General features: G+C 51.9%; 1 protein-coding gene and 1 non-coding gene across 10 annotated transcripts in view; both read left to right on the top strand.

Annotated features, from left to right (window-relative positions):
* MED24 (mediator complex subunit 24) overlaps window positions 1-16,933 on the top strand; it is a 30,787-nt gene extending 13,854 nt beyond the window's left edge. For 5 of the 9 annotated variants that reach the window (XM_044744977.2, XM_070483207.1, XM_070483204.1 and 2 more), the window contains exons 4-27: window positions 2,734-2,772; window positions 3,116-3,189; window positions 3,554-3,786; window positions 3,931-3,987; window positions 5,427-5,538; window positions 5,695-5,845; window positions 6,141-6,254; window positions 6,803-6,850; window positions 7,278-7,360; window positions 7,652-7,738; window positions 8,197-8,308; window positions 8,791-8,933; window positions 9,430-9,467; window positions 9,913-9,995; window positions 10,392-10,570; window positions 10,689-10,788; window positions 11,105-11,280; window positions 13,203-13,467; window positions 13,863-14,044; window positions 14,225-14,315; window positions 14,663-14,762; window positions 15,669-15,749; window positions 16,073-16,221; window positions 16,382-16,933. In XM_044744977.2, the coding sequence (XP_044600912.1) occupies window positions 2,734-2,772; window positions 3,116-3,189; window positions 3,554-3,786; window positions 3,931-3,987; window positions 5,427-5,538; window positions 5,695-5,845; window positions 6,141-6,254; window positions 6,803-6,850; window positions 7,278-7,360; window positions 7,652-7,738; window positions 8,197-8,308; window positions 8,791-8,933; window positions 9,430-9,467; window positions 9,913-9,995; window positions 10,392-10,570; window positions 10,689-10,788; window positions 11,105-11,280; window positions 13,203-13,467; window positions 13,863-14,044; window positions 14,225-14,315; window positions 14,663-14,762; window positions 15,669-15,749; window positions 16,073-16,221; window positions 16,382-16,498 (2,814 nt within the window). In that variant the 3' untranslated portion in view covers window positions 16,499-16,933. The remainder of the gene's footprint in view (window positions 1-2,733; window positions 2,773-3,115; window positions 3,190-3,553; window positions 3,787-3,930; window positions 3,988-5,426; window positions 5,539-5,694; window positions 5,846-6,140; window positions 6,255-6,802; window positions 6,851-7,277; window positions 7,361-7,651; window positions 7,739-8,196; window positions 8,309-8,790; window positions 8,934-9,429; window positions 9,468-9,912; window positions 9,996-10,391; window positions 10,571-10,688; window positions 10,789-11,104; window positions 11,281-13,202; window positions 13,468-13,862; window positions 14,045-14,224; window positions 14,316-14,662; window positions 14,763-15,668; window positions 15,750-16,072; window positions 16,222-16,381) is intronic. The other 4 variants (XM_044744979.2, XM_070483210.1, XM_070483208.1 and 1 more) reach the window with 1 other exon arrangement.
* Window positions 9,730-9,833, top strand: LOC123276519 (small nucleolar RNA SNORD124). Its single transcript, XR_006513024.1, has one exon. It is a non-coding gene; the product is annotated as a small nucleolar RNA SNORD124 (small nucleolar RNA).
* Window positions 16,934-17,251: the final 318 nt, after the last annotated feature.

Genomic DNA, 17,251 nt, shown 5'->3' with positions numbered 1-17,251 from the left:
TTTATTCTTCCTTCAGAGTCAAGAGGCTCTTTGTTCCAGTGCTGTGCATGGAGAAGGCACTTAGGAGTAGTTGGGGGTGTTGAATATGAAGAGCAGAGGAATTAGAGAGCAGCTGCAGGGTCAGCCTGGGCTAGCCAGGTGGGCATTGGGCTGCGTAGTCGGTCAACAGCCTCAGGCTGGTGATAACTTAGAGCTTCTGTGTTGATAGATATATTAAGACTGGAATAGGTTAAATCCTGCTGTGAAAAACAGTTCACCATGTGGGAAGTATTTTTAGGTCTCTTGAGTAGCAATGCTTTATTGATACTGTTAGCAAAAGTTTACTGAACGGAATTCTGAATTTGGAAACCGTAAGTTCACTGTGACTAATGGCATCCCTGAGAACATACAAAGTTGGGGGTTTTTCTCCTGGTAGTTTGGGGTCAGTTTCTAACGGGAATATCCAGCTCCCCCTTCAGGTTGGTATCCAACAAGGTTCCATTCTCTGCCAAACTCTTGCTATGGGGACATCAGTTATAAATAACACTTGCCTGGAACGTTATGGTCATCCTGCCCAGGCAGCCTCCCAGCTTTCTGATCACTTGTCAGACACCAGCTATGGCTTCACAGTGTGTCCCGCTCTGAGTGGCACTGAGCACTCGTTGTGTATTTAAATCCTCTGTGTGTTTTGCTCCCGTTTGTCCAAGAACTAGTTAAAGATGTCTTGACAGAGAGCAGTCTGTTCACACGATGGAGAAATTAGACATGGAAGACATTGCCTTGCATGTACAATTCACCATACTAAGGTCATTGAAGCTGACTTGGCTTCCTTCTTAAATCTTTGGATATTTCTCTTCCTATAGAAAAGATAACCCATGAGGCAGATGATTATCCTGACAGTTTTTGTCACTGTATTTTGCTTTTTTATTTTGGTGTATTTTGCCACTGATTTTGAGTATACAATTGTAACCATTTTCTATAGTATTATTCATATTTTATCATCATGCTTTTATTGGTTTTTAGAAATATGACAAGAGACTTTCCTTAGGGTTTAATTTCATTCAGGACAAATTATTTATTTCTTTTGAATTACATCTCCAATTTTAGGATGGTGATGAATAGGTTTTACTAATAGAGATTTGTTTTGGGGCTGGCGCCATGGCCTAGTGGTGAAGTTCAGCATTCTCTGCTTCAGCAGCCCGGGCTCTCAGGTTCGAATCCTGAGTGCAGACCTAGGCTACTTGTCAGCCATGCTGTGGCGGTGACCCCTATATAAAATAAAGGAAGATTGGCACAGATGTTAGCTCAGGGCTAATCTTCCTCAGCAAAAAAAGAAGGAGAAGAAGAAATTTAAGGTAAAACTTTTTCAGAATGCTAGTTACTAGAATCCACTAATCCAAAGCAATGAAAACTTACTGAGGACCTACTATGTGCTAGGCCCCGGACTAGGCTCTAGAGAAACAGATAAAAATTGAACACTGTTTCTGTTCTCAGGGAGTCCACTGTTCAGGTAGAATTTCCCAAAATATATTTTGGAAATACTAGCTAAATGAGATTCCTTGGTCAAATAAGTTTGAAAAGTATTGCTTACTTTATCTCTAGTCATCTTAGAGATTCTCGTTGTATGCAAGTATATTATGGTTCAGAGAAGTCCTACAGTAAAGAAAGCTGTTTACTGAAAATCCTTTACTTTAAAGAATACTCTTTACATATGTTTATTCCAGGGTTTCTCAAATTCATATCACACAGAAGCTCTGTGTGTGTGTGTGTGTGTGCGCGCGCGTGCAAAATTTCTTGACATCTTGAGGAACTTTTGGAACAACTTCATCCACTAGAACTTTCTACAATCAGAGAACTGTTCTGTATCTGTGCTGTCCAATACAGTAGCCACCAGCCACATATTGCTGTTGAGTACTTGAAATGTGGCGAGCATGACTAAGGAAGTGAATTTTAAGTTTTATTTAACTCTAAATTTAAACAGCCACATGTGGCTAATGGCTTCCCTATTGGACAGTGCAGCTTTGGAAGCTACTTTGGGAAAAGCTGGTCTAAGGCTGTCTTTTTACTTCTTCATTCTACAAACATGAACAAGTTCACGGTGGGCATTAGGTAAAAGCATCGTTGTCCTCAAGGACCTCCTGGTTTGTGTGGGCAGCAGGCCCCAACTGTGTGGTGATGGGTCTAAGGGGATGGCTGGGAGCACAGAGGAAGGATTTCAGCTTTGAGTGGGAGGTCAGAGCTGGTCCGAGGTGTCCTGGAGGAGTCTTAGAGATTAAGTCCTAGAGAGTGAGTAAGAGTGTATGTAAGGAAGTTCACTACCTTTGTCGAAATGCAGGTACTGTCTACTCATTGCAGGAAATAATTGTCTCTCGTTCTTGTCCAAATAAAATCACTCTTGATAGAGGTTGTAGGAGTAAAGTAACATCACCTCACTTGTCCATTCTCCTGCCCACTAGCAGTCAGTTAAACCTTGTATATAGTGGACAATGAGTGGCATGTGAACATGAAACACCTTTGAATACCCCAAAATCATCTTCTCAGTGGGTTTGTGCTGATGTCACTTACAGTGAGTTGGATAAAAGCAGGAATGGGGACAATGCCTAGTGTTACTGCTTCTCTTCTAGTGGGTTGAGGAAGGCCTCTTGAGGAGGTTGAGGTTTTAGGAGAGCTGTAGTATCTTGAAGTGTCAGTATTTGTTCCTCTCAACTGTGGGATACTAGTTGTCTGAACTTTATCTTTCTTCTTTCCCTCCAGATGGTGTCGTACTCCTCTGTCCTCACAGCTATCAGTAAGGTATGACCACAGCCACGCATGAGCCAGGTGGAGGGCAGGGGAACAGAGATATGGTAGTGACGACGGGGCCCCACCTCCTTGACTGCTCTGATCATGTCACCTTTGAGGCTGAACAGCAGTGCACCAATGCCTCTGGCTGGCACTGATGCCTTCTGTTGGAGGGAAGGGGATCCTGGGAAGTGGGGGCTGGCCATTAGGAGCCAATTCCCAGTGTTGGAAGGATGCTGATTCTGAAACCTAGGGTTGGAGGAAAGATGAGCAGGAATCCTGAATGTTCATCTGCCTCAGGTGTGAGACCTGGTTGACTGGGGCATTACGTAGCGTCCCTATGTCCTTTCCGCAGTTCGATGACTTTTCCCGGGAGCTGTGTGTCCAGGCCTTGCTGGATATCATGGACATGTTTTGTGACCGACTGAGGTAATGGCAGGGGTAAGGGGCTCACAACCATCCAGCATTGCCTCAGTGTGAAGGAGAAGCTCCTAGCACGTAGACTGAGACCAACTCTTTGGGTTCCCACACTTTCTTTCCACCTGGTCACCTGCACCCAGACATCCCCATCCTTTTCTACTTATTCCCTTCAGACAAAAATGCCCCTTCTCTATTTGGAATAGCTCTTTTGAAATCTTGTTCAGTGGAAGCTGACGGGGCCGTCTGTCCCAGGACTTTGCTAGCTTCCCAACTCTCTTCCCTAGTAGGGCAGTGCCTGGCACTCTGGGAAACATTGGTGAGGATCCTATTTCAGCCTTTGGAGCAGAGACAGATTTTGCATCCTTTTCCGTAGCTGTCATGGTAAAGCGGAGGAGTGCATCGGGCTCTGCCGGGCCCTTCTCAGCGCCCTCCACTGGCTGCTGCGCTGCACTGCAGCCTCTGCAGAGCGGCTCCGGGAGGGGCTGGAGGCCGGCAGTCCAGCCACTGGGGAGAAGCAGCTTGCCATGTGCCTGCAGCGCCTGGAGAAGACCCTCAGCAGCACCAAGAATCGGGCCCTGCTCCACATCGCCAAACTAGAGGAGGCCTGTATGTCCCCTGGTTCCCCTGAGCCCCACCTGCTGCTGCTCCCATAGCCGGTTCTTTAATTGAGAGGGGAGAGGCAGGATGCCATCCCACTTCTTTCCAGGAGGATCTGAAATCATCCCACTTCCTTTTTTTTCTCCCTATAAGCATTGCATACATCCCAGGGACTTGGGCAGGGTGGCACCCGAGCCAATCAACCAACAGGTATTTACTGAGCATTATTGTATGCCCAGCACTGTGCCAGGTGCTGGGGGCGGGGGGCGGGGGGCTAACGAAGGAGCATGTGGCAGGGTCCCTGCCCTCAACAAGCATACATGCTAGTGGGAAGCAAGACTGGCACGTGATATACGTGGAAAAAATTAGAGGACAAGACGAGCACACCATCCATCCTTGTGTTTGTCTCTGTGTTACTCATCATTTGAAAGCAAATGGCTCTTGTGTTTGAGTGTTGCCTAAAATGTCCCTTTAAACATGGTACCTGTCTGCTGTCAGGCCTGTCGTGCCATCCACCTCTTGACTCAAGTGCAGATGTGAATTATTGGAACCCCAGAGCCTGAGAACAGACAGATCACCTGGTGGGAGGGTGACTGATAGTTCTGGACCTGGGACCCGAAGGCAGTCTTGCTGTGGCTTAGGACCGTGTAAGGAGCTTTTGTTCTCCAGTAAGGGGAATGCTAGCATGGGTTCCACCCAGGTCTTCAGGACCTGGTTGGAGAACTTGTTATAGGATTAGTATATATTTATTACTTCTCAAAATATGTTTTATTGCCTGTGAAAAGTCCAGAAAGATGATCACTATGTAAAAATGGGCTATGTTGACAATTTCTTACCTATCTTGAGCACTTGACAAATGGTTTATGGGCTGAAAAAGGAATGAATATTTAACTTAATTTTAATGGATCTCAGGTCTTTTTGTATTTTTTTCCCTATGCTACGTGGAGGTTCATGGGCTAGTTGGTGCCATTATTTATCATTCGACCCTCTGGAATTGTAACTAGGATAAGTGACTTATACTTAAGTGATAAATAATGCAGGGTAGACCATGAGTGCAGGCATGTAGGAGGAGAGATGAGTGGGTTGGACCAGTTGGGTAAGTTGCTAAAGGAGCTGGGGCTTGAACAGAGTCTTGAAGCTTAGTGAGAGTTAGTGAGGTGAGTATGAGTAGGAGGGCATTTCAGAAGGGGAGAGCATTAGAGCAAAGTCCCGGACAGGGAGTGGGTGAATGCGGAAGGCTGTTTAGGAGCCCAGCTTGATTGGGGTGGAGTGTGTTGGCCACTTGCAAGGCTCGCCCACTCCTGATGTGATTTGTGGCCTCCCTGCCTGTTCCAGCCACGGACTCCAACCCGTGTCTGCCTCTCTCTGCCACTGCCTGTGTTAAGCTGTGCCTAGTCTCTAAAGTCAGCTGTGTGCATCCCCTAGAAGTCAGGCTTCTGAGAATAGTTTCTAGGGGCTTCACCGTTGGTGCTCACCCCCCTTCTAGACAGGTGCATGCTGCCCTCAGGCCCCCTGCCTCCGTAGCATCCTCAGAGGAAGCCTTCCTGCGTGGTTTTGTGGGCCCAGGGGGTGCCAAAGTTGTGGAGTTTGGGGCCAGTCTCTCCCTCTCTGTTTCCCATCATGTTTCCGCATTTTCTTTTCTCTGCCAGCCTCCTGGACTGCCATCGAGCATTCTCTCTTGAAGCTTGGGGAGATTCTGGCCAATCTCAGCAACCCCCAGCTCCGGAGCCAGGCTGAGCAGTGTGGCACACTCATTAGGAGGTACCTGCCTCCCAGGGTGGTCGTGGTGAAGGGAGAGAGACAAGGCCTTGGGTGTGGGTAGGAAGATGTGGCACCTGACCCTAACCCCTACGTTCTCACCTCCTCTCCAACTCTTAGCTCCCCAAACACTGTCCCCTATGTTTCTGTTCCCCTCAGCATCCCCACAATGCTGTCTGTGCACTCCGAGCAGCTGCACAAGACTGGCTTCCCCACAGTCCATGCAGTGGTCCTGCTCGAGGGCACCATGAACCTGACAGGCGAGACACAGCCCCTGGTGGAACAGCTAATGATGGTGAAACGCATGCAGGTGCGAGGGCCAGGATTAATTCTCTGTCCCCAAGGTGGGCCGGCCGTTTGGGGGCAGGAGGGAGAATTCTTCTGGTCCTTCTTAGGAGAAACAGGGTTTCTTTTGATTCGTGGTGGAAAGTAGATCCCAGTCCTGTGTGGTTCTGCCATTTCACCTAACCTCCCTGGTTCTCACATTAAAGTGGGGGATGCGCCTGTGCTGTGCAGTCTCTAACCCAGCCTGATCTCCAGGGGCCTTCAGGAGATGAAAGGGGGTGAGGCACCCTCTTATGCCTCACCCTCGTATCTTCCCACAGCATATCCCCACCCCACTTTTTGTCCTGGAGATCTGGAAAGCTTGCTTCGTGGGCCTCATTGAGTCTCCTGAGGGTACAGAGGAGCTCAAGTGGACAGCTTTCACCTTCCTCAAGGTACCTGGGACATGGGAGCAGCAAAGAGCTAGTCTAGGAATGGTTCTCAGGAAAAGAGGCAACACTCTGGACCTTTGCCCTGTGTTTCTCCCCGCTGGCATCATGCCCAGCCTGCCAGGTCACCCAGCACAAGTTCCCATCGATTCTAGCCTCTGAAAGTCTCAGGGCTATATTTAGCCCACTTGGCGGGCCTCTGCCGTTTCTTAGCACACAGGTGCTGTTTCGCTCAGTCATCAGGCAGATTGGTGCAGGGCACTTAGAGGAGCCAGGGAAGTGGGTCCCAGTCTTTGAAGCAGGGGTTCCACTTTGCTTATGGCATTTCCTTGTTGAGCCAGCAGAAGGGAGGGGTCCCTGTGTCCTGCAGGCTGAGGGCACCAGGCACCGAGTAACCATCAGCTTTCTGATTTGGCTCTAAGAGTGCTTTCACTTACAGGGCAGGAGTGTTCCTGTCTCTGCCCAGAGCAGGCGGATAGAGGGGATGTCTTTAGTTCTGGGTGAAAGAGAGGAGAAATTGATCTTCCTGTTTTTCCCCCTGCCTCACCCTCCAGATCCCACAGGTTTTGGTGAAGTTGAAGAAATATTCTCATGGGGACAAGGTGAGTTGAAGAAATGAGATGGCGGGGTATGGGAGCAAGTGAATCTTTTTTCCACCCTGGAGAAACGAGCAAGGAAAGAGTCACTTAGGCCCTAGCTGGGCAGTAGTGTGCCGTCATGCCCGCGGGACGCCGGAAGCATGTGTTTACCTGAACACCTGCTTGTGTCCACGCACATGCACCCTGTCTCCAGAGAGAAGGCAACCAGGCCACTCAGGAGGCAAGATTGCCCGAGGTGATGGGGGCCGGGGTGGCCATGCAGGGAGCAGCGATACCCATACTTCTCCCCGTCCAGTCATTGGAAGCCGGTGGTTGGCATGGCCGACTTGTAGGCTTTTACATCCAGCAGGGTGTCCTTGTGAGCCTGCATCACAGGCTGTGGGGGACTGGAGGACCTGGAAGCCAGAGGGCAGTTTCTGGCTCTTTGTAGGACTTTACTGAGGATGTCAATTGTGCTTTTGAGTTCCTGCTGAAGCTCACACCCTTGCTGGACAAAGCTGACCAGCGCTACAAGTATGGACTCCCCTGCTCACCCCCGCTCTCCTGGAAGGTGTTCTGGGCTCTTCCCCTGCTCTTCTGTGCCAGATAAGCCTCCGGGGACTGCTTCCGTGTTCACTCCCTTTGATAGGGGCAGGAGGCAGCAGCCTTGTAATTGCCAAGTGCGCAAGCCCCGCTACCTTCCCTCAGGCGCTCAAAATGTTCTTCATGCTTGGGAGGGAGGCTCCCAGGTAGGGACTCATTGTTCCCACCCCTCAGTAACCTCTGCTGGATGCCCAGTCCCCTCGTCATCTTTTTCCCTTCCAGCTGCGACTGTACAGACTTCCTGCTCCAGGAATGTGGCAAGCAGGGCCTCCTGTCTGAAGCCAGTGTGAACAACCTTGTGGCCAAGCGGTAAGTGTGAGCTCCCTTGGGCTGGCCCAGGGACCCCTTGACCTCCTTCTCTCATGTCCGCATTGGGCTGCTGGGTGCCTTTTGCCCCCCTGCCTGGGTTGCAGGTGACTGGGGCCATGCCTGGGGTGACCAGGGACAGGAGACGCTGATTTCTTCACACCAGGGTTCTGCCCTCTTGGGTGCTGTGCTTTAACTCTCACCCTCCTTTGTGATCAAAGTGAAAATCTTAAATCTTCCTTCAATCTTAAATGAACTTTCAAAATAGATATAATGACCGATGACACATTGAAGCAGTTGCAATATTGGATATGCTTTCATGAGCATCACCCTGACCCCAAAGGTTCTTTGGTGCTTCCCACCATCTCTGTGCCTCTGCTTCTGGAGCTGGACTGGGGAGCATGCCAGGAACTTATCTCTATTCCTCTCCCCTTCTCTTGGCCAACTGGTTATGGCCACAGTGCAGCAGACCGGAAACATGTACCCCAGCTGAAATCATCAGAGAATGCCAATATCCAACCCAATCCTGGGCTGATCCTCCGGGCCGAGCCCACTGTCACAAACATCCTCAAGGTGAGTGCATCCTCCCTTGCCACTGGGGTCATCTTTCCCTCTTTTCAGTTTTCCCTCTACTTGCAGATAAATAAACAGAGGCCACAGACCTCTCTCCTGGATTTTATGCCTAGTTACCTTGGAAGTAGAGAAAGGGAGAAGGCACGGGAAGGCGCTGTTGAAAACTAACTTTTCCTGAGCATCACTTGTAAGCCAGGCTTTGTGGCAGATGCTTTCACGTATGTCGTTGTCTTGGGGAAACAGCAGAGCATCTCACAGCAGTGACCTCGCGCACCCTCCCAATTTAGTTGAGAGGGTTGGAATGGAGAGCAAGGGCAGAGTTTAGGGGTGCTTTCCCAGATTGGAGTCTGAAAGATGTAGATTAAATTGCAGGTCGTGGTATCCCATTTAACGGAGACATGCAGACAGAGAAATGGTGGCTAGGCTGTATCTTGGGGGGTCTTTAGTGTTCTTCAGGACATGATTTCCTGTCGTGTCCCCAGACGATGGATGCAGACCACTCCAAGTCTCCAGAGGGGCTGCTGGGGGTCCTGGGCCACATGCTGTCCGGGAAGAGTCTGGACTTGTTGCTGGCTGCTGCTGCCGCCACTGGGAAGCTTAAGTCCTTCGCCCGGAAGTTCATCAAGTAAGGAAGACAGAGCCCTGACCAGGGTCCAGGGGGCATCTGTGAGGAGGAGGTAGCAGAAGGGGCGTGGCCCTGGGGTCTGGGTCTCCCCCGCTGGAGGCCTTGTGGGGAGGGCCGGTTCTTTGGATGTGAAGTGCTGTTTTCTCTTCAGCTGAGGGTGAGGTGGAGGAGTTTGACGAAGTGACAAGGCGTTGAACAGTAGGTGTGGAGGGATTCCGTGTTACTAATAAGGAGCTCTCGGATTCTGTTGACTTTTTTGGTCGACCTGGAATTTGGTATATAAAACATTGATCCATTCAGTAAGCTGTTCTCTACGCCTTGGAAATCTTTTAAAAATAGAAAGAGTTCTTTTTTCTGTAGCACAGATGTTCGTTTTAAGTTTAACCCCTAATCCAGATTCTAGCAAGTGCCTCCCGGAGCAGGGATAGCCCCCTGACCCCAACTGTTGCTCAGCCCTTGCCCTGATTGATGCAGCCTGTCTCCGTTCCTTCCACAGTTTGAATGAATTCACGACGCACGGCAGTGGAGAAAGCAGTAAGTGAACTCTGCGTGTCCCCAGACCCGGCTGGCACTGAATGAGGGGTGTGGAGGGAGAGAACAGGGGAGGGAAGAGGATGCCTTTGCTCATCTGGGGGGCTGTTTTCTCCTGTGAGCGATGACTCACTGAAGCTTTGGGGGAGCCTTCAAAGAGGCTAATGCTGGGAAGAGGATTCTTCCAAAACCACCTCTTTGTCTCTTGCCCTCCCTTTTAACGATTTGGTTGGGTATTAGGGGGAAGGAAGGTGTCGGGAGTCTTTGATCCCAAGGAAGGGATGATGTCCCAGTTGAGACTCAAGAAAAGGATTCTGAGCCTCAGAGCTTTGAAGGAGCCGCTTGGTCCCTGACCTTCCTTGAGGCAAATCCTGATCCCCTCCCGGCCCAGGCAAGGGCTTTAGGCCCCTGCCCTAGGCTGCGGGATCAGCCTTCTTATCCTTCACAGCCAAAGCAGCCTCAGTTCGAGCCTTGCTCTTTGACATCTCCTTCCTCATGCTGTGCCACGTGGCCCAGACCTATGGCTCAGAGGTGAGTGAGAGGAGAGCACTCAGGATCGGGGGCATCAATTGCCTGGGACAGAGGGGAAGGAAACAACCAGTAACTCTCCCCCGCTTCACCTCACCCTATCCCCTGGCCCCTGTCAGTCTCCCAAGCCAGTTAGTTCTGCTGGCTGCAGAAATTAGGCACCCACCCACCCACTGGGAAAAAGTCAATAGATATTCCCTTGGTGGCATCTGGAATTCTTCAGTGCCATATTCACACCTGCCACTAGGTGGCAGCATAGCCCCCATCTTTCTCCCTTAGACCAGTTTGTTTCCAATTCCAATTCCTCAGGCCTAGAAGGGAGAAGCAGTGGGGAGGAAACTGAAGTATAGGGTGCAGCACCCTCCTCACTCGGCTGGTGACTCTCCTTTCCTTTCCCAGGTGATTCTGTCCGAGTCAAGCGCTGGAGCAGAGGTGCCCTTCTTTGAGACCTGGATGCAGACCTGCATGCCTGAGGAGGGCAAAATCCTGAATCCTGACCACCCCTGCTTCCGGCCCGATTCCACCAAAGTGGAGTCCCTGGTGGCCCTACTCAACAACTCCTCGGAGATGAAGCTGGTGTCAGTGGCCTGGGTGCCCACTGCAAGGGTGGCGGTGGGGGCAGGGCCCGGACCCTCTCCCTTATACCCTCCCATGCTGCCCTGTGGTGATTCTTCTCCCACCATCACCCCCTTTTAGGCAGATGAAGTGGCACGAAGCCTGTCTCAGCATTTCAGCGGCCATCTTGGAAATCCTCAATGCCTGGGAGAATGGGGTACTGGCCTTCGAGTCCATCCAGGTAGCCCCACCTTTCCAGCAGCCTTCTCTCTTCCCTGAGACACAGAGCCCATCTTTGATAGCTTCTTCTATTTTGTAAGAACAAGAAGACCCTTAATTCAGGAGCTCATGTTTGGATATTAATCTTCCTTGTAATTGTAGTCTTAGACACTCCCTCCCAGCCAGGTAACTTTAGGAAAATCAAACTTGTGGAGAAAAGAGGTGTGGAATGTGGCCCAGGACTCACTTGCTGCACTTAGCTGCCCACAGAGGCCGGGGGAAGTGATGGCCAGGGATGGGGAGATAGTGGCCCCAGTCACCCTTTTCCCCTCCCCCAGAAAATTACAGATAACATCAAGGGCAAGGTCTGCAGCCTTGCAGTATGTGCTGTGGCTTGGCTTGTCGCCCATGTGCGGATGCTGGGGCTGGATGAGCGCGAGAAGTCGCTGCAGATGATCCGCCAGCTGGCAGGGCCGCTGTATAGCGAGAACACCCTGCAGTTCTACAATGAGAGGTCAGTAACCGGTCCCCTCCCTTCTGGAACATTGCAGGTCTGTTGTGAGAAGTTAACACCTCCAGTGACCAATATCCCCTTCTTTTTTTGCCTTCCCAAACACACTGCTCACCCGCTCACTCATTTCCTTGCTCACTCATGTTCTTGTTCACATATTCACTTACTGACTCAGCAATACTTCGTGTGTGTCTCTGTGCCCGGAGTGTTTATAATCCGGCACCTGCTGGTTTCTGCAGAAATACAGATCCCAAACAGCTATGATTCCTGCCTGCAAAGAGCTCGAGTTCTGGAGAACTAGCTTACCAGGAGAACAAAATGATTACCTTGGCTGTAGTGCTGTTCTAGGAACTGGGAGCCCATCTGTAGATTTTACAGGCCTTGGGCCTACCTCCCCCCCTCACCCCTGAACCTGGCTGTATTTTCCTGCCCTGGCTTTTCAGGGGCTTGGAGGGCCACCCTGGTGACTTCGGCTATGTTGGGTTCAGAGGTGTTGGTTCGTTCACCCATCCAATAAGCTTTTTCTGTTTTTTAATTGTGGTAAAAAATACGTAACATAAAATTTGCCACCTTGGCCATTTTTAAGTATACAGTTCAGTAGTGTTAAGTATATTCATGTTGTTGTGAAGCAGATCTCCAGAATCTTTTCATCTTGTAGACCTGAAACTGTATCCCTTAAGCCTTTTCCCCTCCCCCCAGCTCTGGTAACCACCATTCTACTTTCTGTTTCTATGAATTTGACTACCTAAGATACCCCATGTAAGTGGAACCATACAGTAATTGTCTTTTTGTGACTGGCATATTTCACTTAGCATAATGTGCCCAGGGTTCATCCACGTTATAGCAAGTGTCAGAATTTCCTTCCTTTTTAATGCCAAATAATACTCCACTGTGTGTGTATACACCCCGTTTTGCTTATCCGTTCATCAGCCAATGGACACTTGGGTTTCTTCCGCCTCTTGGCTGTTGGGTGTGAATAACGCTGAATGTGAACATGTGTGAACACAGGCAGGTACCAACCAATGAGTTATGAGTGACGACTCCCGAGGGAGCCCTCAGGGCATCTTATAAGGGAGAAGTGGACACATGGAGCTGACCTTGGGGAGGGGGTGTGTCTGCAAACTCACCTCTCCTGTTTTTCCCTTGCCTACTTCTTTACTCCTTTCTTCTCTCGTCATCCTCCCCCGACGAGTAATGGAGTGTTTGCTCTGATGTAATCCATTCTAAGTACGCTGACCCCTGTCTGGGTGAGGAAGAGTGAGAAATCTGTGACTCGTCATGCAGGTGGGAAAAGTGCCCCTAAAGTCATAGCAACTTTCCGAGAGCCACCCAGCGTTCCAGAATGATTAGCACTGAGACCCAGGTCTGTAGTCACGGTTGAAGACTTCCTGGATATGCACTTATGTTTGCCCGGCTACCAAGGGCCGGGAAGAGTCCTATGGGGCAGCCCTTGGGCCCCTGTCCTGGAAGTAACAGTTTATTTTGGGAGGAGGCCAAGGGCGGGTGGGGACCCCCCCCAAGCACTCAACCTAGAGGGAAGTGATTGTATTTATTTATGCTAGAGGATTGGCAGGGACCAGACCTTGCCTGGGGGATGGGGAAGTTGGAGAGAGAGAGTGAGAGAGAAAATAGGAATATAGTGCTGGAATAACCTGGGGGAGGAGAGCACCCCTCAACGCCACTTAATAGGCTTTGTGCCCAGCAGGTGAGAGTCCTGCCAGGAACAGGACTGGTAGGGTCAGGCCTGCTAGAGGTTTGCAGCTTCCTTTCGTCTCCTCCCTCAGTACAGAGTAGGGTTAATTTCTCAGGAATATTTCTGTAACCCAAGTCCTGAGAAAAGTCTGGGCTGGTGTTTCCTCCCCTCCCTACCCTGGCTCTTGAAGCCGGTGTTGCCTGCGCCTCAGGTTCCTCTCCCCATCCCCCAGGGTGGTGATCATGAGCTCGATCCTGGAGCATATGTGTGCTGACGTGCTGCAGCAGACAGCCACACAGATCAAGTTCCCATCCACGGGTGTGGACACCATGCCCTACTGGAACCTGCTGCCCCCCAAGCGACCCATCAAGGAGGTGCTGACGGACATATTTGCGAAGGTGCTGGAGAAGGGGTGGGTGGACAGCCGCTCCATCCACATCTTTGACACCCTGCTGCACATGGGAGGTGTCTACTGGTTCTGCAACAACCTGATTAAGGTACTTGCAGTGGGTAGGTGTGGGCCAGAGACATAGGCTAGGGGAGTAGGCATCAGCCTCTAGGAGACATCTGAGAAAATACCTGACAGGACCAAACTTGGTCCTGTCCTCTGACTTCCCAACATCTAGCCTGGTCAGCTGGGCTTCTTGGAGAGGCCTCTTAAAGGCTGTGAGAAGATTCCCTGGCATACAGAGGCTGGTCCTCACCTCAGGAGCTCCTGGCCTCTTAAGGAAGCTGCCTCCTCAGGTAGCTGTGGCGAGAGGCTCTGATGTGGAGGGAAGGATGGGGCTCCCCTTGTGCGCACTCCCGGACAGCCAGGCTGGAGTGTCAGGGATGTCAGAGCCCCACGTTTAGGGCCCTCAGCTCCTGAATGCCCCCTCCCCTGCCCGTCCAGGAACTGTTGAAGGAGACGCGGAAGGAGCACACGCTGCGGGCGGTGGAGCTGCTCTACTCCATCTTCTGTCTGGACATGCAGCAAGTGACCCTGGTCCTGCTGGGCCACATCCTGCCTGGCCTGCTCACCGACTCTTCCAAGTGGCACAGCCTCATGGACCCCCCTGGCACTGCTCTTGCCAAGTAGGATTCTCTGCGGAGCTTCAAGTTCTCACAGCCACAGTCGGCGCCCCTCGCCAGGGGTCACCCCGGGAAGCTGGGCTGTGGGAATGCCCTGTCAGATGGGGCCTGATCACCATGGGCACAGAAACCCCCTGTGGGGCCCCTCTAATTATACCCTCTTTTCCTGGAACCCTTTGCCAGGCTAGCTGTCTGGTGTGCCCTGAGTTCCTACTCCTCCCACAAGGGACAAGCTTCCTCCCGCCAAAAGAAGAGACACCGTGAGGACATCGAGGTAGTAGACCCCTCCGCTTGTTCATGTGTTTGTTCAGCAGACATTTACTGAGCCTTTTCTGGTAAGAGGCGCCTTCCCAGGCCAAGGCCATCAGGCACGGTCCCTGCCTGTGTCAGGGTTTGGTTGTTCGAGCATCTGCAGGAGTGACTGTGAGAGGGTCTCACTAGGATTGTGGGAGGGGTGAGGAGAGGGACGGAGACACAGGGCAGGTGACCCCGCTGGAGATGCTGCCTGAGGCCTGTGGAGAGTGACTCTTCCCCACACTGATCAGAGCTCCAGCCCTCTTCCCCGATAATGGGCAATGTTGGGATCCAGGGCTGGGTAATAGTGACTCTCCCGCCCTCCAGGATTATATCAGCCTCTTCCCCTTGGACGACATGCAGCCCTCGAAGCTGATGCGACTGCTGAGCTCCAATGAAGAGGATGCCAACATCCTTTCGAGTCCCAGTGAGCACATGAATGGGGGCTTGGCAGCTGCTTCCTTCCTGGGAACTCTTACCTAAGCAAGTCCACAGCCGCAGGCATCCTTGCTAGCTGATCAGACAGGATGTGGCAGGAGTTTGTCCCACTCTGTCCTCTCTGGCTGCTCTGTTTCTAACCCCTGGAGACAGCAAAGGTTGCTGTGGAGCTCTCCCTGAGGGTTGCAGCTCTGCTGCCCAGATCCCAGCCCAGCCTGGGCACGCCGTCGTCTCCCCGACCCTTCCTTCCACAAGGTTGAGGGATTGAGGAGCTACCCAAGTTAGTCCACTGCCTCAGGCACAGTCCCTGCCATTGACTCATCGCCTCTGACCTTCGTTCCCCTGAAACAGGCCCTGAGGCCTGGAGCAGCCTGGGCTGGGACTTGGGGCTGTTCCCCACTCTTTCTGCCTGGCGCGTGCCCCTCCCCCACTGACTTTCCTTTATGTCATTACCTCTGCCTGACAAGGGTTCCTTCTGTGGCATGTTAATTTTCCTGTTTCCAGAGATTTCTCCTGAGCCTGGAAGTGTCTCTGAGGCCTTTTAGGGACTAGGGGACCAACTGTGCACTTGGGCGGAGGAAAGAGGCTGGATCAGCCACATACAAACCCTGTGACCTTTGGCTAGTTACTTAGCAAGTCCGAGTCTCAGTTTCTTCCTCTGTAAAATGGAGATGTGAAGATTAAGTGGCTTAATCCACATACAGCCCCAGATTGACAGCTGCCGCCTGGCAATGCTCACCAAATGTTAGTTCTCCTCATGGGGATCTCTGTATACAAGAGCCCTCTGTGACTCTGGATCCAAGGACCTTTTCTGAGTGGGCCCTCCACACCTGACCCCGGAGGGCTTCCCCTGGGAAAGGCCATTTCCTCAGTGCTCCCTCTGCTTGGCCCCCAGCTGACCGGTCCATGAGCAGCTCCCTGTCGGCCTCCCAACTCCACACAGTTAACATGAGAGACCCGCTGAACCGAGTCCTGGGTGAGTCCTCCCACCCCGCTCCTGAACCCGAGGCACAGACCTCGTCAGCTGGAAGCGGGTCCCCCTGGTGCCCCTTCATCCCCTCTGCCACATTTCCCCACCTCTTTCCTCCATCTTCCCTAGTTGCTACCTCTCCCGTCTCTCCCAGGCTCCATTTAGCCCCTCTTCTGACTCGGCCCTGACTTTCCTTTGACACTTCCTCTTCTTGATATCTCCTTTGAGGGACACTCTTAGCACTTCTTTCTATTCACTCTTCAGTTCCACCTTCTCCCAGAGTCTAACCTCTTCTCAAACCTTTCTCCTTCTCCCTGCATTCCACACAGCCAATCTGTTCCTGCTCATTTCCTCCATCCTGGGGTCGCGGACTGCTGGCCCGCACACTCAGTTTGTGCAGTGGTTCATGGAGGAGTGTGTGGACTGCCTGGAGCAGGGCAGCCGGGGCAGCATCCTGCAGTTCATGCCCTTCACCACCGTGAGTACTCCCCTCCGGGCCGGGGCTGACCCACCTTCTAGACCAGCGGGGGTCAGCGGCCAGCCCTCAGAGTAGGGAGGGGGCCTCCTTCCTCCCGGGACTTCGCACTTGCCACGAGGTTGCCCTGGTGAGCAGCTGTTTGTCTCTCTGTCTGTGGCAGGTCTCGGAACTGGTGAAGGTGTCAGCCATGTCCAGCCCCAAGGTAGTTCTGGCCATCACAGACCTCAGCCTGCCCCTGGGCCGCCAGGTGGCTGCCAAAGCCATTGCTGCCCTCTAAGGGGCTTGAAGTGGCCGCGAGAGCTGGCTGGGGAGGGTCCCAGCCGCAAGCGCCTCAGAACGGAACAGTGAGAAAAGATGAGACATCATTGCTCATATCCACATGATGTAAGAGCCCTTTGTCGGTTTCCAGATCTTTCCCCTATTCCTGACTTCTGACCTCTAAGACGTCTCCCAGTTTCTTTCTTTCATAATTTCCTCTCCCCGCTGCCAGTGCCTGAAGTGTGTGAGCAGCCTGGTTCCTTAGCTCAGGGCGGTCGCACCACACCCCCCTCTCATGTGTTCTGACCCACTTCCAAGAGTGGATTTACCTCTGAGGAACTTTATAGGTGCAGAATGTGTGTTTGTGTGTAATTTTTTTGGTAATACATGAGGGAAGTTCACCTCAGCTCATTTGTAAATAAAGATCCTTGTGGATCCCTTTGTGACTAAATGCTGTCAGTGCCTGTGTCTGACTGGGGTGGGGAACAATGTCTTCTCCTTGGAACCCCTTGCGCTGTGGCCCAGGGAGAGGCTCAGTCCTGTGGGTGAGGAGGGAGGGAGAGGTGTGCAGAGCAGGGCTGGGCTCAGGGTCCTGTTTGTCCACTCAGTCGGAGCAGGGCCAGGGCAGGGCGATGAGAGCAACTTCTCTTCCTCAGGCCCATGTGGGGTGATAACGAGTCAATACCTGTCCACCTGCCACCTGCCCCCACCCTCTCAGAGTCAGACTTACTCTGAAAAGGGAGAGTTTTTGGCTAAAGGCCCCACTGGTGCT

Source organism: Equus asinus, chromosome 13, assembly GCF_041296235.1.
Source record: "Equus asinus isolate D_3611 breed Donkey chromosome 13, EquAss-T2T_v2, whole genome shotgun sequence".
Classification (NCBI taxonomy): Eukaryota; Metazoa; Chordata; class Mammalia; order Perissodactyla; family Equidae; genus Equus; species Equus asinus.
This window is presented reverse-complemented; position numbering and strand designations above follow the sequence as displayed.